This window comes from Aquarana catesbeiana, linkage group LG12, assembly GCF_042186555.1.
Source record: "Aquarana catesbeiana isolate 2022-GZ linkage group LG12, ASM4218655v1, whole genome shotgun sequence".
NCBI lineage: Eukaryota > Metazoa > Chordata > Amphibia > Anura > Ranidae > Aquarana > Aquarana catesbeiana.
In genome coordinates this window covers 4,931,545-4,956,391 of record NC_133335.1, presented here as the reverse complement: position 1 = coordinate 4,956,391, position 24,847 = coordinate 4,931,545, and the positions used below count along the sequence as shown (strand labels likewise).

Below are 24,847 nucleotides of genomic sequence, written 5' to 3'. Positions count from 1 at the left end.
AAAGGGGAAAAGCAGGAGAGTGGGACTTTGAGTGAAGCGCGTGGTTAGCAAAAAAATAAATAGATGAACATGTTTGAAATGTATTGGTTAAATGCATGCCATATAATACAAATAATAATATGAATAACATGAATTAAGAAAATGGTAATACAATGCAACATTAATACTTGGATATCAAAAACTATGGCAGACAAAAAGTTGAAAGTTCACCAAGGAGCAAGTTTGTAATAGAATCTTAAAAAATGATAGAACTTGCAGAGCCTATAGCCTCATTGATCCTGGAATGGGTATTAACGATGGACTTGAGTATGTATGTAGGTATAGATGAAAATTTAACAACAGGCATCTTTACGCGTTTCGTGGCTGGAGCGCCACTCATCAGGAGCAAGCAACATGATGGATCTATAAATAGGAATATTTACTTAGATAAGATGATAGGAACAATTATGAACAGAGGTGGAAGTACAAACCCCCCAACCAGTGCAGGGTGACTCACTGTGATTCATATAGAGGTGATGTAGTGTCCGGAAAAACACACCATCTGAAAGTGCGCGCAACCGGGAGCCGCGGCGGACATCTAGGCGGGGGCGCCCCACAGGCATCCACCAGGACGGGCATGAGACCGGAGGCAATCCTGTGTGTAATCTTCATTTAAAGTCCCTCAAAATCACCTCCCTCTGTAAACTAAGTTATAGGGATGGAAGTGCGTGATTTTTGCTCTAACATATTAGCCTTATTATCTCCTCTTTGCAATGTGCTTGACCCTATGTTAGCCCTTTGATCCACCACGAAACGCGTAGAGCTGCCTGTTAAATTTTCATCTATACCTACATACATACTCAAGTCCATCGTTAATACCCATTCCAGGATCAATGAGGCTATAGGCTCTGCAAGTTCTATCATTTTTTATGATTCTATTACAAACTTGCTCCTTGGTCAACTTTCAACTTTTTGTCTGCCAATGTTTTTGATATCCAAGTATTATCTTTGCACTGTATTACCATTTTCTTAATTCATGTATTTTTAATTGATAATATTATTTGTATTATATGGAATGCATTTAACCAATAATATTCAACCATGTTCATCTATTTATTTTTTTTGCTAACCACGCGCTTCACTCAAAGTCCCAGTCCCCTGCTTTGACCCTTTTGATCGACCACAGGGATAGAAATGTATGACCTTACCGGGCCATCATTTCAATTAAGTCCCAAGGGATGGAATACATGATCTTACATACCATGTGTTCATTTAAAGTCCCTCAAAATCACCTCCCTCTGTAAACAGGGATCAACATAACGTGGACAGAACCGGGAGTCGGGTTGATACAAAGAAGCAGAACATTGAACAAAATTGTGATTTATGTCAAAGCTTATTGGAAACCTTTCACCCCGTGAAGACCCGACGCGGCACAGTCAGGATGACGTCTTTGATGGAATTTTAGCAGCCCCCATGCTGGTCACACGAGAAGCTTTTTATCTGGAGATCGTTTCTGCAGAAGTTTAAAGTAAAACTTGGAGCTTCCTGTATCTGACCAACTTCTTCCTCTTTCTGTGTTCAGTGTCAGAGAAGACTACGAATGGAGGTTTTATGGTTGGCCGCATTCTGTCTCCTGAACGTAGCGGGTAAGTCCGTACCGTATGGAGGAATTTATATCTGGATCTGGAGGAGGCTGGACACCAGGAGAAGATCCAGCTTAGGCTGCCCATAGAAAGGTATCTCCAAAGGAATGATGGGCAGGAAAATATCCCCTTGGCCTCACCACCATTCTCACCATCACTTTTAGTGGGTTGGATGAGTGTTTTTGGATTCTTCTCCTCTATAGAAGTGAAGGTTCCGTCCAGCTTGTAGGGAGATCTTCCAACATTTACCAAAATCTAACAATTTCCATCAGCTGCCTGGAGCCTCTCCATGACCCCAATAATCTCTGGGATGCCAGGGTTAGACACGTAAAGTACAGAAAAAATTGACAGTCACAGATTCTAACGTCTTTTATCGATTCTTCTCCACAGTTCCAAGAATCAGAGGTGACCACAATATCTCAAGTAAGTTGCCTTTTCATATGGACTTTTTAAAGTGGAACTGTCAGTAAGTGTGGAAGTCAGTGACTTTGCCTAGGCTGAGATGATGTCATCACTCTGCTGCAGGCAGGAGGAAGCACTTCCTCAGTCTCACCCTCCCCCAGTGAATTTGCCTGGGCTGAGATGATGTCATCACTCTGCTGCAGGCAGGAGGAAGCATTTCCTCAGTCTCCCCTCCCCCAGTGACTTTGCCTATAGGCTGAGATGATGCCATTAGTTTGCTGCAGGCAGGATTAAACATTTCCTCAGTCTCCCTTCCCCCAGTGACTTTGCCTAAGCTGAGATGATGTCATCAGTCAGGAAGCATTTCCTCAGTCTCAGACTCCCCCAGTGACTTTGCCTGGGCTGAGATGATGTCATCAGTCTGCTGCAGGCAGGAGGAATCATTTCCTCAGTCTCCCCTATGGATTAGACTGTACATTGTAATTTTGTAACTCAAGGTGAGAGGCTGCAGCAGGGTTGTGACCACAGCCAAGAACTGCTCAGGCACCAGCATTTAAATGATTAAGAGACACAAACTTTTGCAGGAAAGCTCACCATTGTGGGAGGGGCAGAGACACAAACTTTTGCAGGAAAGCTCACCATTGTGGGAGGGGCAGAGACACAAACAACTGGAGGGAAATCTCACCATTGTGGGAGGGGCAGAGACACAAACTACTGCAAGATCTTCCATTCCATTTAATTTTCATTTCAGAAACATTGAGAAACCCGCTGCTGTTTACTGGATCCCCCAGTGTGACGAGAGGAAGCACAGTGACCATCTATTGCCGCTGTGAAAATGCATCGCTTCCCGTCACTTTCATGCTATTTCAAAATACATCAACTAAAGGACGAGTGATGATGTCGGAGAAGGCGGAAGCCACATTCAACCTCACCATCCACAATCACACCAGTCTCGGGCCTTACAAATGTAAAGCCAACAATAGCGCCAACACTGGGCTGTACAGCAAGGATTTCTATTTTACACTGCAAGGTGAGGAACATGGAGATGGAATGTTCTCAGGGTGATGGTGTGGTAGAGATTTGGAGGGGGTGTTTGTATTTATCATGGTGTGATATAAGCGCTTCTCTGTCTCCGCAGAGCATCCACCCCATGGACCGGGACCCACAGGTTAGTGCAAAGTCATATTTTATAATATCACTGTAATTTGTTCTTCATAACGTTCACCTGGACTCAGCAAGAAAAAATGCTTTAAAACAAGCCATTCCTGACCCCTCCAGCTACAGGCGCTCTGGAATAATTCATCTTCAAAGTTCTCATTAAAGACTCTAAAATTGGCACATCTGCTGTGTTTTTACATTAGAGCAGCAGTCCCCAAACTGCGGCCCGGGGGCATTGCCTTTATTCGAACCTTGGGCCAATATTCTCCCACTGTCAGCAACAGTGGGGCACTATTCTTCCCACTGATACCAATGATGGGGCACTATTCTTCCCACTGATACCAATGATGGGGCACTATTCTTCCCACTGATACCAATGATGGGGCACTATTCTTCCCACTGATACCAAAGATGGGGCACTATTCTTCCCACTGATACCAATGATGGGGCACTATTCTTCCCACTGATACCAATGATGAGGCACTATTCCTCCCACTGATACCAATGATGGGGCACTATTGTTCCACTGACACCAATGATGGGACACTATTCTTCCCACTGACACCAATAATGAGGCACTATTCTTCCCACTGAGACCAATGATGGGGCACTATTCTTCCCACTGACACCAATGATGGGGCACTATTCTTCCCACTGACACCAATGATGGGGCACTATTCTTCCCACTGACACCAATGATGGGGCACTATTCTTCCCACTGACACCAATGATGGGGCACTATTCTTCCCATTGATACCAATGATGGGGCACTATTCTTCCCACTGATACCAATGATGGGGCATTATTCCTCCTATTGATACCAATGATGGGGCACTATTCTTCCCACTGACACCAATGATGGGGAACTATTCTTCCCACTGACACCAATGATGGGGCACTATTCTTCCCAATGCTACCAATGATGGGGCACTATTCTTCCCACTGACATCAATAATGGGGCACTATTCTTCCCGCTGACACCAATGATGGGGCACTATTCTTCCCACTGACACCAATAATGGGGCACTAATCTTCCCGCTGACACCAATGATGGGGCACTATTCTTCCCATTGATACCAATGATGGCACACTATTCTTCCCATTGATACCAATGATGGGGCACTATTCTTCCCACTAACACCAATGATGGGGCACTATTCTTCTCACTGATACCAATTATGGGGCACTATTCCTCCACTGATACCAATGATGGGGCACTATTCCTCCACTGATACCAATGATGGGGCACTATTCCTCCCACTGACACCAATGATGGGGCACTATTCCTCCCACTGACACCAATGATGGGGCACTATTCCTCCCACTGAAACCAATGATGGGGCACTATTCCTCCCACTGACACCAATGATGGGTCACTATTCCTCTCATTGATACCAACAATGGGGCATTATTTCCACCTCTTTCCAATACCAAAGATGGGGCATTGTTTACTCCCACTGACACCAGGAAATTTTCTTCTCTCATTGGCCACAAGTTTGAAGGACAGTAAACTGGCCCTTTGTTTAGAAAGTTTGGAGACCCCTGTATTAGAGATTCCAGTAAATAGAGAGCAATAGGAAAAGAGCTGAGATTTCATTGCCCCTTTTGTGAACTTTGAAGATTCATTTCTCCACAGTGCCTAAAGCTACAGAGATGAAGGAGGGTTTGTTTTCAAAATGTTTTTACTGTTATTTTTTTGTAATATGTAAATACTTGAATGTTTATAACGTGGGCACAGGGGCACTTTACTTTGTAGTTGAAGTTTAGAGGACTGTAGCCAGCGATGGGACAGGGTGATTCAGTGCCCCCCAGGGTGAAAATGCCAAATTGCACCTTCCTCTGCGTGGAGTAGAGGGCTGGTTTAATGGTGGCATTTCTTATGAGAACCTCTGAAATGTGCTAAATATTGGTGCAAATTCTTTCCATGGTAAAATGTGGGGCTAACACTAACAAAATAAGAATTGCCCCGGAATTGGTGGTGTCACTGGAAGGAATAAAGTCTCCCTCTGTCAGTAGTGTCACTGGAAAGATTAAATAATGCCCCTGCATCAGTGCTGTCATTCAGCACCCCCTTGATATAAGAAAACTGTGCCTGGGGCAGGTGCCCCTCCTGCCCCCCTCCCCTTAAGGTAATGCTTGTTGTCTTTGTCACCTTTATGACCAGGTGAGACAGGCGGAGGATGGGTGCACTTGGCTTGGATCATTCCGCTCCTGGTCCTGGTTATATTAACAGCAATCTTTGTGTTCTGGACGATCTCCACATCTGATACAAGTGAGTACATTCGGCCGCAGGCAGTCGAGGGCAGACAGACACGTCAGCACAAGCTGGATAGAAAAATATACTGTTTATATTTGTTTTTAAATAAACATGTACAGTTCATTCACCAGAGAATACATGTTTATATCTAAGGATAGAGGAGGAGCAGCGGCCTCCCCACAGGGTGACCCCGCTGCTCTATCCTGCTCTGAGTTAGAAAAAACTCTCAGTTGCCATAATGTAACAGGCATTCCTCCTATTCTGTGCCAACATGTATGCCAACACAGACATCATCATTTAGGACACTGGTGCTCGCCCTGTGGCTCTTTGGTATATGATGTGCATCTCAAGTTCAGCCTAAAGTATATACAAGGATAAAATATCTCTACAAAGTGAGAGTAGTTTTCTCTTAGATCCCCGGTGTCCAACCCACGGCACCAAGGCCACATGCAGCCCTTTGGTATATGAAGTGTGGCCCCTCGGCACTCAGCAGTCTGTGGTGAGAACATTAATTAGGGTGATAGCATTGATCTCTTCCACCCTCATCTTCCCAGTCTGGTATTGTCTTCTGCAGCATCTCCCCACCAACAATGTATCCTGTCCTCACTCTCTGACCACCAACAATGTATCCTGTCCTCACTCTCTGACCACCAACAATGTATCCTGTCCTCACTCTCTGACCACCAACAATGTATCCTGTCCTCACTCTCTGACCACCAACAATGTATCCTGTCCTCACTCTCTCCCCACCAACAATGTATCCTGTCCTCACTCTCTGACCACCAACAATGTATCCTGTCCTCACTCTCTGACCACCAACAATGTATCCTGTCCTCACTCTCTGACCTCCAACAATGTATCCTGTCCTCACTCTCTGACCACCAACAATGTATCCTGTCCTCACATTCTGACCACCAACAATGTATCCTGTCCTCACTCTCTGACCACCAACAATGTATCCTGTCCTCACTCTCTCCCCACCAACAATGTATCCTGTCCTCACTCTCTGACCACCAACAATGTATCTTGTCCTCACTCTCTGACCTCCAACAATGTATCCTGTCCTCACTCTCTGACCACCAACAATGTATCCTGTCCTCACTCTCTGACCACCAACAATGTATCCTGTCCTCACTCTCTGACCTCCAACAATGTATCCTGTCCTCACTCTCTGACCACCAACAATGTATCCTGTCCTCACTCTCTGACCTCCAACAATGTATCCTGTCCTCACTCTCTGACCACCAACAATGTATCTTGTCCTCACTCTCTGACCTCCAACAATGTATCCTGTCCTCACTCTCTGACCACCAACAATGTATCCTGTCCTCACTCTCTGACCACCAACAATGTATCCTGTCCTCACTCTCTCCCCACCAACAATGTATCCTGTCCTCACTTTCTGACCACCAACAATGTATCCCGTCCTCACTCTCTCCCCACCAACAATGTATCCTGTCCTCACTCTCTGACCACCAACAATGTATCCTGTCCTCACTCTCTGACCACCAACAATGTATCCTGTTCTCACTCTCTGACCTCCAACAATGTATCCTGTCCTCACTCTCTGACCACCAACAATGTATCCTGTCCTCACATTCTGACCACCAACAATGTATCCTGTCCTCACTCTCTGACCTCCAACAATGTATCCTGTCCTCACTCTCTGACCACCAACAATGTATCTTGTCCTCACTCTCTGACCTCCAACAATGTATCCTGTCCTCACTCTCTGACCACCAACAATGTATCCTGTCCTCACTCTCTGACCACCAACAATGTATCCTGTCCTCACTCTCTCCCCACCAACAATGTATCCTGTCCTCAATCCCTCCCCACCAACAATGTATCCTCTCTTCACTCACTGACCACCAACAATGTATCCTGTCCTCACTCTCTGACCACCAACAATGTATCCTGTCCTCACTCTCTGATCACCAACAATGCATCCTGTCCTCACTCTCTGACCGCCAACAATGTATCCTGTCCTCACTCTCTGACCGCCAACAATGTATCCTGTCCTCACTCTCTGACCGCCAACAATGTATCCTGTCCTCACTCTCTGACCACCAACAATGTATCCTGTCCTCACTCTCTGACCACCAACAATGTATCCTGTCCTCACTCTCTGACCCTCATTTCCTCTATTAGGTCTGCAGTCTCTGACACTCCTCTCCAGCATTATATAGACTGATCATTATGTGCAGCTCTTTGATGTCAGGGGCCACATTTGAGGCCCCCTTTAACTCATAAGTTGACAACCACTGATTTAGGGTGTCAGGAGCGGCGTGTCCTATTGCCAGGAACATGGATGAAGTCATTTTCGGTATTTTTGGATTTTAGTAGATTTGTGTTAATAACAATTTTTCTGTAACAGGACAAGAGGCAATCCAGGAGGACAATACCTATGAGTATGTGAGAGAGAAGGAACCAGGTACCAGTAATGTTCTTCTAGTCATTCTGTGTTACATACTACTGACCCCTCTCTCTGTGTTACATACTACTGACCCCTCCCTCTGCTTTACATGCCACTGACCCCTGCACTCTGCGTTACATACTACTGACCCCTCCCTCTGCATTACATACTACTGACCCCTCCCTCTGCTTTACATGCCACTGACCCCTCCCTCTGCGTTACATACTACTGACCCCTCCCTCTGCGTTACATACTACTGACTCCTCCCTCTGCTTTACATGCCACTGACTCCTCCCTCTGCATTACATACTACTGACCCCTCCCTCTGCTTTACATGCCACTGACCCCTCCCTCTGCGTTACATACTACTGACCCCTCCCTCTGCTTTACATGCCACTGACCCCTCCCTCTGCGTTACATACTACTGACCCCTCCCTCTGCATTACATACTACAGACCCCTCCCTCTGCTTTACATGCCACTGACCCCTCCTTCTGCGTTACGTACTTCAGACCCCTCCTTCTGCTTTACATGCCACTGACCCCTCCCTCTGCGTTACATACTACTGACCCCTTCAATCTGCTTTACATACTACTGACCCCTGCACTCTGCTTTACATACTACTGACCCCCTTCACTCTGCTTTACATACTACTGACCCCTGCACTCTGTGTTACATACTTCTGACTCCTGCACTCTGCTTTACATATTACGGATGCCTCCCTCTGCGTTACATACTACTGACCCCTGCACTCTGTGTTACATACTACGGACCCCTGTGTTACATACTACTGACCCTTCACTTTGTGTTATCTACTACTGACCCCTCCCTCTGCATTACATACTACTGACCCCTGCACTCTGCGTTACTTACTACTAACTCCTGCACTCTGCGTTACATACTACTGACCCCTACCTCTGCTTTACATATTACTGACCCCCCCCCCCCCTGCGTTACATACTACTGACCCCTCCCTCTGTGTTACATACTACAGACCCCTGCACTCTGCATTACATACCACAGACCCCTGCACTCTGCATTACATACTACTGATCACTGCACTCTGCGTTATATACTAGTGACCCTGCACTCTGCGTTACATACTACAGACCCCTGCACTCTGCGTTACATACTACTGACCCCTCCCTCTGCGTTACATTATACTGACCCTTCCCTCTGTTTTACATAATACTGACCCCCGGTACTCTATGTTACACACTACTGACCCCTGCATTACTACTGACCCTTCACTCTGCGTTACATACTACTGACCCCTCCCTCTGCGTTACATACTACTGACCCCTGCACTCTGCGTTACATACTTCTGACTCCTGCACTCTGCTTTACATATTACTGACGCCTCCCTCTGCATTACATTCTACTGACTCCTCCCTCTGCGTTACATACTACTGACCCCTGCACTCTGTGTTACATACTACGAACCCCTGTGTTACATACTACTGACCCTTCACTTTGTGTTATCTACTACTGACCACTCCCTCTGCGTTACATACTAACCCCTGCACTCTGTGTTACATACTACTGACCCCTACCTCTGCTTTACGTATTACTGACCCCCCCCTCTTCGTTACATACTACTGACCCCCCCTCTTCGTTACATACTACTGACCCCCCCTCTGCGTTACATACTACTGACCCCCTCCCTCTGCATTACATACTACCGACCCCTGCACTCTGCATTACATACTACTGACCCCTTCCTCTGCATTACATACTACTGACCCTGCACTGTGCATTACATACTACAGACCCCTGCATTCTGCCTTACATACTACTGATCCCTGCACTCTGCTTTACATACTACTGACCCCTGCACTCTGCGTTACATACTATTGACCCCTCCCTCTACGTTACATTCTACTGACCCCTCCCTCTGCGTTACATACTAATGACCACAGTACTCTATGTTACACACTACTTACCCCTGCATTACTACTTACCCTTCACTCTGCTTTACATACTACTGACCCCTCCCTCTGCATTACTACTGACCCCTGTACTCTGCTTTACATACTACTGACCCCTGCACTCTGCGTTACATACTTCTGACTCTCTGCTTTACATATTACTGACACCTCCCTCTGCATTACATTCTACTGACTCTTCCCTCTGCGTTACATACTACTGACGCCTGCATTCTGTGTTGCATACTACGAACCCCTGTGTTACATACTACTGACCCTTCACTTTGTGTTATCTACTTCTGACTCTTCCCTCTGCGTTACATACTACTGACCCCTGCACTCTCTGTTACTTACTACTAACCCCTGCACTCTGCGTTACATACTACTGACCCCTACCTTTGCTTTACATACTACTAACCCCCCTCTGCATTACATACTACTGACCACCCCTCTGCATTACATACTACTGACCCCTCCCTCTGCGTTACATACTAACGACCCCTGCACTCTGCGTTACATGCTACTGACCCCTTCCTCTGCATTACATACTACTGACCCTGCACTCTGCATTACATACTACAGACCCCTACACTCTACATTACATATTACTGACCACTGCACTCTATGTTACATACTACAGACCCCTGCACTCTGCGTTACATACTACTGACCCCTCCCTCTGCATTACATTCTACTGACCCCTCCCTCTGCGTTACATTCTACTGACCCCTCCCTCTGCATTACATTCTACTGACCCCTCCCTCTGCGTTACATTCTACTGACCCTTCCCTCTGTGTTACATACTATTGACCCTAGTACTCTATGTTACACACTACTGACCCCTGCGTTACTACTGACCCTTCACTCTGTGTTACATACTACTGACCCCTCCCTCTGCGTTACATACTATTGACCTCTGCACTCTGCGTTACATACTACTGACCCCTGCACTCTGCATTATATACTACTGACCTCTGTACTCTGCATTACCACTGACCCCTGTACTCTGCATTACCACTGACCCCTGCACTCTATGTTACATACTACTGATTTCTGCACTCTGCGTTATATACTTCTGACTCCTGCACTCTGCTTTACATATTACTGACGCCTCCCTCTGCTTTACATTCTACTGACTCCTCCCTCTGCGTTACATACTACTGATGCCTGCACTCTGTGTTACATACTACGAACCCCTGTGTTACACACTACTGACCCCTCCCTCTGCGCTACATACTACCGACCCCCCCTCTTCGTTACATATTACTGACCCCCCCTCTGCGTTACATACTACTGACCCCCTCCCTCTGTATTACATACTACCGACCCCTGCACTCTGCGTTACATACTACTGACCCCTTCCTCTGCATTACATACTACTGACCCTGCACTGTGCATTACATACTACAGACCCCTGCACTCTGCATTACATATTACTGACCACTGCACTCTATGTTACATACTACAGACCCCTGCACTCTGCATTACATACTACAGACCCCTGCACTCTGCATTACATACTACTGATCCCTGCATTCTGCGTTACATACTACTGATCCCTGCACTCTGCTTTACATACTACTGACCACTGCACTCTGTGTTATATACTATTGACCCTGCACTCTCCGTTACATACTACTGACCCCTGCACTCTGCGTTACATACTATTGACCCCTCCCTCTACGTTACATTCTACTGACCCCTCCCTCTGCGTTACATACTAATGACCACAGTACTCTATGTTACACACTGTACTGACCCCTGCATTACTACTTACCCTTCACTCTGCTTTACATACTACTGACCCCTGTACTCTGCTTTACATACTACTGACCCCTGCACTCTGCGTTACATACTTCTGACTCCTGCACTCTGCTTTACATATTACTGACACCTCCCTCTGCATTACATTCTACTGACTCTTCCCTCTGCGTTACATACTACTGACGCCTGCATTCTGTGTTACATACTACGAACCCCTGTGTTACATACTACTGACCCTTCAATTTGTGTTATCTAATACTGACTCCTCCCTCTGCGTTACATACTACTGACCCCTGCACTCTCTGTTACTTACTACTAACCCCTGCACTCTGCGTTACATACTACTGACCCCTACCTCTGCTTTACATACTACTGACCCCCCCCCTCTGCATTACATACTACTGACCACCCCTCTGCATTACATACTACTGACCCCTCCCTCTGCGTTACATACTAACGACCCCTGCACTCTGCGTTACATGCTACTGACCCCTTCCTCTGCATTACATACTACTGACCCTGCACTCTGCATTACATACTACTGACCACTGCACTCTATGTTACATACTACAGACCCCTGCACTCTGCGTTACATACTACTGACCCCTCCCTCTGCGTTACATTCTACTGACCCCTCCCTCTGCGTTACATTCTACTGACCCCTCCCTCTGCGTTACATTCTACTGACCCCTCCCTCTGCTTTACATTCTACTGACCCTTCCCTCTGCGTTACATACTACTGACCCTGGTACTCTATCTTACACACTACTGACCCCTGCGTTACTACTGACCCTTCACTCTGTGTTACATACTACTGACCCCTCCCTCTGCGTTACATACTATTGACCTCTGCACTCTGCATTACATACTACTGACCCCTGTACTCTGAATTACTACTGACCCCTGCACTCTATGTTACATACTACTGACTTCTGCACTCTGCGTTATATACTTCTGACTCCTGCACTCTGCTTTACATATTACTGACGCCTCCCTCTGCTTTACATTCTACTGACTCCTCCCTCTGCGTTACATACTACTGACGCCTGCACTCTGTGTTACATACTACGAACCCCTGTGTTACACACTACTGACCCCTCCCTCTGCGCTACATACTACTGACACCTGCACTCTGCGTTACTTACTACTAACCCCTGCACTCTGCATTACATACTACTGACCCCTACCTCTGCTTTACATATTACTAACCCCCCTCTGCATTACATACTACTGACCCCTCCCTCTGCGTTACATACTAACGACCCCTGCACTCTGCGTTACATAGTACTGACCCCTCCCTCTGCATTACATTCTACTGCCCCCTCCCTCTGCGTTACATTCTACTGACCCATCCCTCTGCATTACATTCTACTGACCCCTCCCTCTGCGTTACATACTACTAACCCCGGTACTCTATGTTACACACTACTGACCCCCGCGTTACTACTGACCCTTCACTCTGTGTTACATACTACTGACCCCTTCCTCTGCATTATATACTACTGACCTCTGCACTCTACGTTACATACTACTGACCCATCACTATGTGTTACATACTACTGACCCCTGCTCTCTGCGTTACATACTACTGACCCCTGCTCTCTGCGTTACATACTACTGACCCCTGCACTCTGTATTACATACTACAGACCCCTGCAGTCTGTGTTACATACTACCGACTCCTGCAGTCTGTGTTACATACTACCGACTCCTGCACTCTGTGTTAATACTACTGATCCCTGCGTCACATGCTACCGATCCCTGCACTCTGCGTTACATACTACTGACCCTGCACTCTGTATTACATACTACAGACCCCTGCACAATGCATTACATACTACTGACCCCTGCACTCTGCGTTACATACTACTGACCCCTGCACTCTGTGTTACATATTACTGATCCCTGCACTCTGTATTACATACTACCGACCCCTCTCTCTGCATTACATACTGCTGACCCCTGCACTCTGCATTACATACTGCTGACCCCTGCATACTCCATTACATACTGCTAACCCCTGCATTCTATGTTACATACTACTGACCCCTCTCTCTGTGTTATATACTACTGACCCCTCCCTCTGCATTACATACTACTGACCCCATGCACTCTGCGCTACATACTACTGACCCCTGCTCTCTGCATTACATACTATTGACCCCTCCCTCTGCATTACATACTACTGTCCCCTGCACTCTGCGTTACATACATGAGGATTGGTGCGTGTTATTGGCAGACATTAGGTGTGATCAGGATCCGTGTACAGATGGCAAAATCTAACATCCTGGTCCTTCTTTTCAGAGACACAGCAGGAGGAGGAAGTGCACTACAGCACAGTGATCCAGAAAAAAGGTAACAGAGGTAAGTCCCTGGTGCAGAGAATGCTGGGACTTGTAGTTCAGCCATGATTAGACTGGAGTCAGTCAGTGAAGAACTCAGCAAATGTCACTGGGCATGCTGATAATTTTAGTTCCTCGCCGCTGATGGCCAGTCCTGTTGTGGGGATTGGGACATCAGATACCAGGACTGTCCTCCTAATTGTTTCTCTTATACCATAGATGTGACCTGTGCCGAGCCGACGGCAGAATACTCGGTGGTCACACGGACCCGGCCAAAGGTGAGTCACTGAACTACATTCCCTGGTGACAGGTCCTCTTATGTCCGCTGTGCTCCAATATACAATGGAATACAAAGTATCAATTCTGCACCGGCTACATTGTCAGATCACATAAAGAGGACCTGTCATCACATAGAGGGGGTGATAGAGAGGACCTGTCATCACATAGAGGGGGTGATAAAGAGAACCTGTCATCACATAGAGGGGGCGATAAAGAGGACCTGTCATCACATAGAGGGGGTGATAAAGAGAACCTGTCATCACATAGAGGGGGTGATAAAGAGGACCCAACATCACATAGAGGGTGCGATAAAGAGGACCTGTCATCACATAGAGGGGACGATAAAGGGGACCTGTCATCACATAGAGGGGGCGATAAAGAGGACCTGTCATCATATAGAGGGGGCGATAAAGAGGACCTGTCATCACATAGAGGGGGCGATAAAGAGGACCCGTCATCACATGGAGGGTGCGATAAAGAGGACCCGTCATCACATAGAGGGGGCGATAAAGAGGACCTGTCATCATATAGAGGGGATGATAAAGGGGACCTGTCATCACATAGAGGGGATGATAAAGGGGACCTGTCATCCCATACAGGGGGCGATAAATAGGACCTTTAATTCCATACAGGGGGCGGAAAAGAGGACCTGTCATCACATAGAGTGGGAGATAAAGAGGATCTGTTATATAGAGGGGTCAATAAAGAGGATCTGTCTTTAAATAGAGGGGGCGATAAAGAGGATCTGTCTTTAAATAGAGGGGGCGATAAAGAGGACCTGTCATCACATAGAGGGGGCGATAAAGAGGACCTGTCATCACATAGAGGGGTCGATAAAGAGGACCTGTCATCATATAGAGGGGGCGGAAAAGAGGACCTGTCATCCCATAGAGGGGGCGATAAAGAGGACCTGTCATCACATAGAGGGGGCGATAAAGAGGACCTGTCATCATATAGAGGGGGCGATAAAGAGGACCTGTCATCACATAGAGGGGTCGATAAAGAGGACCTGTCATCATATAGAGGGGGCGATAAAGAGGACCTGTCATCACATAGAGGGGTCGATAAAGAGGACCTGTCATCATATAGAGGGGGCGATAAAGAGGACCTGTCATCACATAGAGGGGTCGAAAAAGAGGACCTGTCATCACATAGAGGGGGGGCGATAAAGAGGACCTGTCATCACATAGAGGGGACGATAAAGGGGACCTGTCATCCCATACAGGGTGCGATAAATAGGACCTTTAATTCCATAAAGGGGGCGGAAATGAGGACCTGTCATCATATAGAAGGGGCGATGAAGAGGACCTGTCATCATATAGAGGGAGCGATAAAGAGGACCTGTCATCACATAGAGGGGTCAATAAAGAGGACCTGTCATCATATAGAGGGGGCGATAAAGAGGACCTGTCATCATATAGAGGGGGCGATAAAGAGGACCTGTCATCACATAGAGGGGGCGATAAAGAGGACCTGTCATCATATAGAGGGAGCGATAAAGAGGACCTGTCATCACATAGAGGGGTCAATAAAGAGGACCTGTCATCACATAGAGGGGACGATAAAGAGGACCTGTCATCCCATAGAGGGGGCGATAAAGAGGACCTGTCATCGCATAGAGGGGGCGATAAAGAGGACCTGTCATCATATACAGGGGTCAATAAAGAGGACCCGTCATCCCATAGAGGGGGCGATAAAGAGGACCTGTCATCGCATAGAGGGGGCGATAAAGAGGACCTGTCATCATATAGAGGGGGCGATAAAGAGGACCTGTCATCACATAGAGGGGGCGATAAAGAGGACCTGTCATCATATACAGGGGTCAATAAAGAGGACCCGTCATCACATAGAGGGGGCGATAAAGAGGACCTGTCATCCCATAGAGGGGGCGATAAAGAGGACCTGTCATCGCATAGAGGGGGCGATAAAGAGGACCTGTCATCGCATAGAGGGGGCGATAAAGAGGACCTGTCATCGCATAGAGGGGGCGATAAAGAGGACCTGTCATCGCATAGAGGGGGGGCGATAAAGAGAAACTGTCATCACATAGAGGGGGCGATAAAAAGGACCTGTCATCGCATAGAGGGGGCGATAAAGAGGACCTGTCATCGCATAGAGGGGGCGATAAAGAGGACCTGTCATCGCATATAGAGGGGGCGATAAAGAGAAACTGTCATCACATAGAGGGGGCGATAAAAAGGACCTGTCATCGCATAGAGGGGGCGATAAAGAGGACCTGTCATCACATAGAGGGGGCGATAAAGAGGACCTGTCTTATACATAGGGGGCGATAAAGAGGACCTGTCATCGCATAGAGGGGGCGATAAAGAGGACCTATCATCGCATAGAGGGGGGGCGATAAAGAGGACCTGTCATCATATAGAGGGGGCGATAAAGAGGACCTGTCATCACATAGAGGGGGCGATAAAGAGGACCTGTCATCATATACAGGGGTCAATAAAGAGGACCCGTCATCACATAGAGGGGGCGATAAAGAGGACCTGTCATCCCATAGAGGGGGTGATAAAGAGGACCTGTCATCGCATAGAGGGGGCGATAAAGAGGACCTGTCATCGCATAGAGGGGGCGATAAAGAGGACCTGTCATCGCATAGAGGGGGCGATAAAGAGGACCTGTCATCGCATAGAGGGGGCGATAAAGAGGACCTGTCATCACATAGAGGGGGCGAAAAAGAGAAACTGTCATCACATAGAGGGGGCGATAAAAAGGAGCTGTCATCGCATAGAGGGGGCGATAAAGAGGACCTGTCATCGCATAGAGGGGGCGATAAAGAGAAACTGTCATCACATAGAGGGGGCGATAAAAAGGACCTGTCATCACATAGAGGGGGTGATAAAGAGCACCTTTCATCACATAGAGGGGGCGATAAAGAGGACCTGTCTTATACATAGGGGGCGATAAAGAGGACCTGTCATCGCATAGAGGGGGCGATAAAGAGGACCTGTCATCACATAGAGGGGTCGATAAAGAGGACCTGTCATCACATAGAGGGGGCGATAAAGAGGACCTATTATCATATAGAGGGGTCGATAAAAAGAGGACCCGTCGTCACATAGAGGGGACGATAAAGGGGACCTGTCATCCCATACAGGGGGCGATAAATAGGACCTTTGATTCCATACAGGGGGCGGAAAAGAGGACCTGTCATCACATAGAGTGGGAGATAAAGAGGATCTGTTATATAGAGGGGTCAATAAAGAGGATCTGTCTTTAAATAGAGGGGGCGATAAAGAGGATCTGTCTTTAAATAGAGGGGGCGATAAAGAGGACCCGTCATCACATAGAGGGGGCGATAAAGAGGACCTGTCATCCCATAGAGGGGGTGATAAAGAGGACCTGTCATCGCATAGAGGGGGCGATAAAGAGGACCTTTTATCGCATAGAGGGGGTGATAAAGAGGACCTGTCATCGCATAGAGGGGGTGATAAAGAGGACCTTTTATCGCATAGAGGGGGTGATAAAGAGGACCTGTCATCGCATAGAGGGGGTGATAAAGAGGACCTGTCATCGCATAGAGGGGGCAATAAAGAGGACCTGTCATCGCATAGAGGGGGCGATAAAGAGAAACTGTCATCACATAGAGGGGGCGATAAAAAGGACCTGTCATCACATAGAGGGGGCGATAAAGAGGACCTGTCATCATATACAGGGGTCAATAAAGAGGACCCGTCATCACATAGAGGGGGCGATAAAGAGGACCTTTTATCGCATAGAGGGGGTGATAAAGAGGACCTGTCATCGCATAGAGGGGGCGATAAAGAGGACCTGTCATCGCATAGAGGGGGCGATAAAGAGGACCTTTTATCGCATAGAGGGGGTGATAAAGAGGACCTGTCATCGCATAGAGGGGGCGATAAAGAGGACCTGTCATCACATAGAGGGGGCGATAAAGAGAAACTGTCATCACATAGAGGGGGCGATAAAAAGGACCTGTCATCACATAGAGGGGGTGATAAAGAGCACCTGTCATCACATAGAGGGGGCGATAAAGAGGACCTGTCTTATACATAGGGGGCGATAAAGAGGACCTGTCATCGCATAGAGGGGGCGATAAAGAGGACCTGTCATCACATAGAGGGGTCGATAAAGAGGACCTGTCATCACATAGAGGGGGCGATAAAGAGGACCTATTATCATATAGAGGGGTCGATAAAAAGAGGACCCGTCGTCACATAGAGGGGGCGATAAAGAGGACCTGTCATCATATACAGGGGTCAATAAAGAGGACCTGTCATCACATAGAGGGGACGATAAAGGGGACCTGTCATCCCATACAGGGGGCGATAAATAGGACCTTTAATTCCATACAGGGGGCGGAAAAGAGGACCTGCCATCACATAGAGTGGGAGATAAAGAGGATCTGTTATATAGAGGGGTCAATAAAGAGGATCTGTCTTTAAATAGAGGGGGCGATAAAGAGGATCTGTCTTTAAATAGAAGGGGCGATAAAGAGGACCTGTCATCACATAGAGGGGGCGATAAAGAGGACCTGTCATCCCATAAAGGGGGTGATAAAGAAGACCTGTCATCCCATAGAGGGGGCGATAAAGAGGACCTGTCATCATATAGAGGGAGCGATAAAGAGGACCTGTCATCCCATACAGGGGGCGATAAATAGGACCTTTAATTCCATACAGGGGGCGGAAAAGAGGACCTGTCATCACATAGAGTGGGAGATAAAGAGGATCTGTTATATAGAGGGGTCAATAAAGAGGATCTGTCTTTAAATAGAGGGGGCGATAAAGAGGATCTGTCTTTAAATAGAGGGGGCGATAAAGAGGACCTGTCATCGCATAGAGGGGGCGATAAAGAGGACCTGTCATCCCATAAAGGGGGCGATAAAGAAGACCTGTCATCCCATAGAGGGGGTGATAAAGAGGACCTGTCATCATATAGAGGGGTCGATAAAGAGGACCTGTCATCACATAGAGGGGACGATAAAGACGACCTGTCATCACATAGAGGGGGCGATAAAGAGGACCTGTCATCCCATAGAGGGGGCGATAAAGAGGACCTGTCATTGCATAGAGGGGGTGATTAAAAAGACCTGTCATCGCATAGAGGGGGCGATAAAGAGGACCTATCATCGCATAGAGGGGGGGCGATAAAGAGGACCTGTCATCATATAGAGGGGGCGATAAAGAGGACCTGTCATCACATAGAGGGGGCGATAAAGAGGACCTGTCATCATATACAGGGGTCAATAAAGAGGACCCGTCATCACATAGAGGGGGCGATAAAGAGGACCTGTTATCCCATAGAGGGGGCGATAAAGAGGACCTGTCATCATATACAGGGGTCAATAAAGAGGACCCGTCATCCCATAGAGGGGGTGATAAAGAGGACCTGTCATCGCATAGAGGGGGCGATAAAGAGGACCTGTCATCGCATAGAGGGGGCGATAAAGAGGACCTGTCATCGAATAGAGGGGGCGATAAAGAGAAACTGTCATCACATAGAGGGGGCGATAAAAAGGACCTGTTATCATATAGAGGGGTCGATAAAAAGAGGACCCGTCGTCACATAGAGGGGGCGATAAAGAGGACCTGTCATCATATACAGGGGTCAATAAAGAGGACCTGTCATCACATAGAGGGGACGATAAAGGGGACCTGTCATCCCATACAGGGGGCGATAAATAGGACCTTTAATTCCATACAGGGGGCGGAAAAGAGGACCTGCCATCACATAGAGTGGGAGATAAAGAGGATCTGTTATATAGAGGGGTCAATAAAGAGGATCTGTCTTTAAATAGAGGGGGCGATAAAGAGGATCTGTCTTTAAATAGAGGGGGCGATAAAGAGGACCTGTCATCACATAGAGGGGGCGATAAAGAAGACCTGTCATTCCATAGAGGGGGCGATAAAGAGGACCTGTCATCATATAGAGGGAGCGATAAAGAGGACCTGTCATCGCATAGAGGGGTCGATAAAGAGGACCTGTCATCACATAGAGGGGGTGATAAAGAGGACCTGTCATCACATAGAGGGGACGATAAAGACGACCTGTCATCACATAGAGGGGACGATAAAGACGACCTGTCATCACATAGAGGGGACGATAAAGACGACCTGTCATCACATAGAGGGGGCGATAAAGAGGACCTGTCATCCCATAGAGGGGGCGATAAAGAGGACCTGTCATCCCATAGAGGGGGCGATAAAGAGGACCTGTCATCCCATAGAGGGGGCGATAAAGAGGACCTGTCATCGCATAGAGGGGGCGATAAAGAGAAACTGTCATCACATAGAGGGGGCGATAAAAAGGACCTGTCATCGCATAGAGGGGGTGATAAAGAGCACCTGTCATCACATAGAGGGGGGCGATAAAGAGGACCTGTCTTATATATAGGGGGCGATAAAGAGGACCTGTCATCGCATAGAGGGGGCGATAAAGAGGACCTGTCATCATATAGAGGGAGCGATAAAGAGGACCTGTCATCACATAGAGGGGTCGATAAAGAGGACCTGTCATCACATAGAGGGGGCGATAAAGAGGACCTATTATCATATAGAGGGGTCGATAAAAAGAGGACCCGTCGTCACATAGAGGGGGCGATAAAGAGGACCTGTCATCATATACAGGGGTCAATAAAGAGGACCTGTCATCACATAGAGGGGACGATAAAGGGGTCCTGTCATCCGATATAGGGGGCGATAAATAGGACCTTTAATTCCATACAGGGGGCGGAAAAGAGGACCTGCCATCACATAGAGGGGGAGATAAAGAGGATCTGTTATATAGAGGGGTCAATAAAGAGGATCTGTCTTTAAATAGAGGGGGCGATAAAGAGGATCTGTCTTTAAATAGAGGGGGCGATAAAGAGGACCTGTCATCACATAGAGGGGGCGATAAAGAGGACCTGTCATCACATAGAGGGGGCGATAAAGAGGACCTGTCATCCCATAAAGGGGGTGATAAAGAAGACCTGTCATCCCATAGAGGGGGCGATAAAGAGGACCTGTCATCATATAGAGGGAGCGATAAAGAGGACCTGTCATCACATAGAGGGGTCGATAAAGAGGACCTGTCATCACATAGAGGGGGCGATAAAGAGGACCTATTATCATATAGAGGGGTCAATAAAAAGAGGACCCGTCGTCACATAGAGGGGGCGATAAAGAGGAACTATCATCATATACAGGGGTCAATAAAGAGGACCTGTCATCACATAGAGGGGACGATAAAGAGGACCTGTCATCCCATACAGGGGGCGATAAATAGGACCTTTAATTCCATACAGGGGGCGGAAAAGAGGACCTGTCATCACATAGAGGGGGAGATAAAGAGGATCTGTTATATAGAGGGGTCAATAAAGAGGATCTGTCTTTAAATAGAGGGGGCGATAAAGAGGATCTGTCTTTAAATAGAGGGGGCGATAAAGAGGACCTGTCATCACATAGAGGGGGCGATAAAGAGGACCTGTCATCCCACAAAGGGGGCGATAAAGAAGACCTGTCATCCCATAGAGGGGGTGGTAAAGAGGACCTGTCATCATATAGAGGGGTCGATAAAGAGGACCTGTCATCACATAGAGGGGACGATAAAGGGGACCTGTCATCCCATACAGGGGGCGATAAATAGGACCTTTAATTCCATACAGGGGGTGGAAAAGAGGACCTGTCATCACATAGAAGGGGCGATGAAGAGGACCTGTCATCCCATAAAGGGGGCGATAAAGAAGACCTGTCATCCCATAGAGGGGGCGATAAAGAGGACCTGTCATCATATAGAGGGGTCGATAAAGAGGACCTGTCATCACATAGAGGGGACGATAAAGAGCACCTGTCATCACATAGAGGGGGCGATAAAGAGGACCTGTCATCCCATAGAGGGGGCGATAAAGAGGACTTGTCATCCTATACAGGGGGCGATAAAGACGATCTGTCATCCCATGTAGGGGGCGATAGAGAGGACCTGTCATGACATAGAGGGGGCGATAAAGAGGACCTGTCATCACATATAGGGGGCGATAAAGAGGTCATGTCCTCCCATAGAGGGGGCGATAAAGAGGACCTGTCATCCCATAGGAGCGGCGATAAAGAGGACCTGTCATCATATAGAGGGGTTGATAAAGAGGACCTGTCATCATATAGAGGGGGGATAAAGAGGACCTGTCATCACATAGAGGGGGCGATAAAGAGGACCTGTCATCCCATAGAGGGGGCGATAAAGAGGACCTGTCATCCTATACAGGGGGCGCAAAGGATGATCTGTCACCCCATACAGGGGGCAATAAAGAGGACCTGTCATCACATAGAGGGGTCGATAAAGAGGATCTCTCATACCATAAAGGTGGCGATAAAGAGGACCTGTCATCCCATACAGGGGGCGATAAAGAGGATCTGTCATCCCATACAGGGGGCAATAAAGAGGACCTGTCATCACATAGAGGGGGTGATAAAGAGGACCTGTCATCATACAGAGGTGGCCATAAAGTGAACTTGTCATCACAGAGAGGAGATAAAATGTACCCCCTACTAGAAAAGGGACTTTTTAGGCTCAAAAAATGTGCAACCATATGAAATTTTAAAATTCAATATTTATTGAGTATCAAAAAAAGAATGAAAAGGTTTCTTGTAGCATAAAAAATTTCTATTTTTAACAAAGATGGATTGACATACCACAATATAGACCAAAATCACTTGGATTGTCATATACATATATTGTTTGCCTAAATTAATCCGACGAGTTTCAGAGTCCTTAAAAAGAGGGGACAATAAAGTAGACCTGTCTTCATATAGAGGGGGTGATAAAGAGGACCTGTCATTTCATAGAGGGGGCAATGAAGTGGACCTGTCATCACATGGGGGGGCAATAAATTGACCTGTCATCACATAGAGAGGACGTGGACCTGTCTTTCTCTTGAAACCTTGTTTTAGAGCACCCATCCCCCTATGCATTGCAGTCCCAGAATCCTCCTGGAATTTAGTCACATGACTTGTTAAAAGGCAGATCGGACTCAAGCCTGTCCACCCACTCACTGGCCATCTTTGCCCTGCTAAAGGTCACATGACAGGCACTGATTGGGGGCTGGGTAAAAGGAGCGGATCAGGTCTGAATTGGTTCTGTATGCTGTGATGAAGCTATCAGCCAATCACTGTCATCCTTCTGTCACATGTTCACCCCTATCAGTCCATTAATCTATTGGCTTAACTTTGTGTAATGCTGAGGATAGATTTACACAGAGTCCCCATCATGGAGGCATTAGGTACCATATAGCAACCATAGTTGGCTGAGGCACCTGCACCTGGACCCTGGCATCAGTGCCCAGCATACACAGCTGCTGAAGGCCACAGGACCATGTTCCCTGACTCCCAGAACCGAAGAATTGTAGGGATGCCTTTATTCTAATATCTGTTCTCTCTGGATACCAAGAAATATGGAGGCTTCCAATGTGGACCTCTTCTTCTAAAGAAGCTCAGGGCTTGGCTGTCTTGTTGATCCTCTGGCATTCATTCTTTGTCACTGACTCAGTACAAGCAAAAATCGTAGACAGCTAGGCACATGGCATTTGCAGAAGGAGGTCAGTGATGGCAGAGCGTACCACCATCACTAAGATACCACCATGAATGGGTGTCACTCTCTGTGTCATACTGAGGACAGGGCAGCCAGTCCTGCTCATCTCTATCCTGAAGTGCTGAAACTCCTCGGGGGCGGGGACGCTGGGCATTGTCTGAGGGAGCCTTGGTAATAACTCAGCTTTTCATTGGTTGCTTCTAGGTTCAACAGCAGCCATAACGGCCAGTGAGGATCTGGACTGGACAGGAAGACAACTGTGCACCGAAAAATGTCTCCCTCGGACAAGGATTATTTAAGCAATTTTTTTTTTTAAATGTTACTAAGTTACTGGATATAAACTAATTGAAACCGACGCTTTTTTTTTGGCCATTCTTACAGATTCCAAACCCCCACCTGAGCATGATTCAGGTTTTCATGTTACCACCAACCCTGAGATGGGAGGGCAGTTTTGGATGAACATCCATAAAGTAGGTTTGCTCAGAGCTCTGCCTCCCTGGGGGGGTTGGAGCAGATAGACCTGCTCGGTATATGGCATGAGTTCTCCCAGACCAAATATTAGACTGCCAGTTGCTTTTACTGCTATCTGTGTGCATTATTAGAATGGATGGATATTGGGGGCCCCCCCATCAGTCAGACATTGGGGAAACTTACTAAAACGTGAGAGGCCAGAATCTGATGCAGCTCTGCTTAGAAACCAATCAGCTTCCAGGTTTTATTGTCAAAGCTTCATTGAACAAGTTGAAGATAGAAGTGGATTGGCTACCAGGCACAGCTGCACCAGATTCTGAGTGCTCCAGTTTTAGTAAATCTCTCTTGTGTATTAGCAGGAAGGACAGACATTGGGGGGGGGGTCCCTTTGATTGGAGGTTCTGTATTAGCCAAGTGAAAAGATATTGGGGGTCCCCTCAGTCAGACATTGTCTATTAGCAGAGTGGGTGGATACTGGGCCCCCCTCCCCCAGCAAAATATTGTGTATTAGCTAAGTGGACAGATATCGGGCCCCCCCTCGGTCAGACATTGTGTATTAGCAGACTGGATGGATTTTGGGGAGCCCCCTCAGTCAGTGTATTAGCAGAGGGGACAGATATTGGGGTTCCCCTCGGTAAGACATTGTGTATTAGCAGACTGGATAGATTTTGG

General features: G+C 47.3%; 1 protein-coding gene across 3 annotated transcripts; it reads left to right on the top strand.

Annotated features, from left to right (window-relative positions):
* Positions 1–1,486: 1,486 nt before the first annotated feature.
* MILR1 (mast cell immunoglobulin like receptor 1) lies at positions 1,487–24,059 on the top strand. 3 transcript variants are annotated; one of them, XM_073607156.1, is made up of 9 exons: positions 1,510–1,625; positions 2,013–2,045; positions 2,776–3,054; positions 3,163–3,192; positions 5,347–5,454; positions 7,817–7,873; positions 13,848–13,907; positions 14,105–14,163; positions 23,909–24,059. In XM_073607156.1, the coding sequence occupies exons 1-9, from the start codon at positions 1,580–1,582 to the stop codon at positions 23,924–23,926; spliced, it is 690 nt and encodes a 229-aa protein (XP_073463257.1). In that variant the 5' UTR covers positions 1,510–1,579; the 3' UTR covers positions 23,927–24,059. The 3 variants fall into 3 exon arrangements, with proteins under 3 accessions (XP_073463258.1, XP_073463259.1, XP_073463257.1); XM_073607157.1 differs by lacking the exon at positions 2,013–2,045 and having other exon boundaries at positions 1,487–1,625; XM_073607158.1 differs by lacking the exon at positions 5,347–5,454 and having other exon boundaries at positions 1,509–1,625.
* Positions 24,060–24,847: the final 788 nt, after the last annotated feature.

What these genes read in the sequence shown, in the direction of transcription:
- MILR1 (XM_073607156.1), top strand. Translation starts at nt 1,580, where the DNA reads ATGGAGGTTTTATGGTTGGCCGCATTCTGTCTCCTGAACGTAGCGG. An exon ending in AGGTGACCACAATATCTCAA is followed by an intron (nt 2,046 to 2,775) that starts GTAAGTTGCCTT and finishes TTTTCATTTCAG; the next exon opens with AAACATTGAGAAACCCGCTG. An exon ending in TTTCTATTTTACACTGCAAG is followed by an intron (nt 3,055 to 3,162) that starts GTGAGGAACATG and finishes CTGTCTCCGCAG; the next exon opens with AGCATCCACCCCATGGACCG.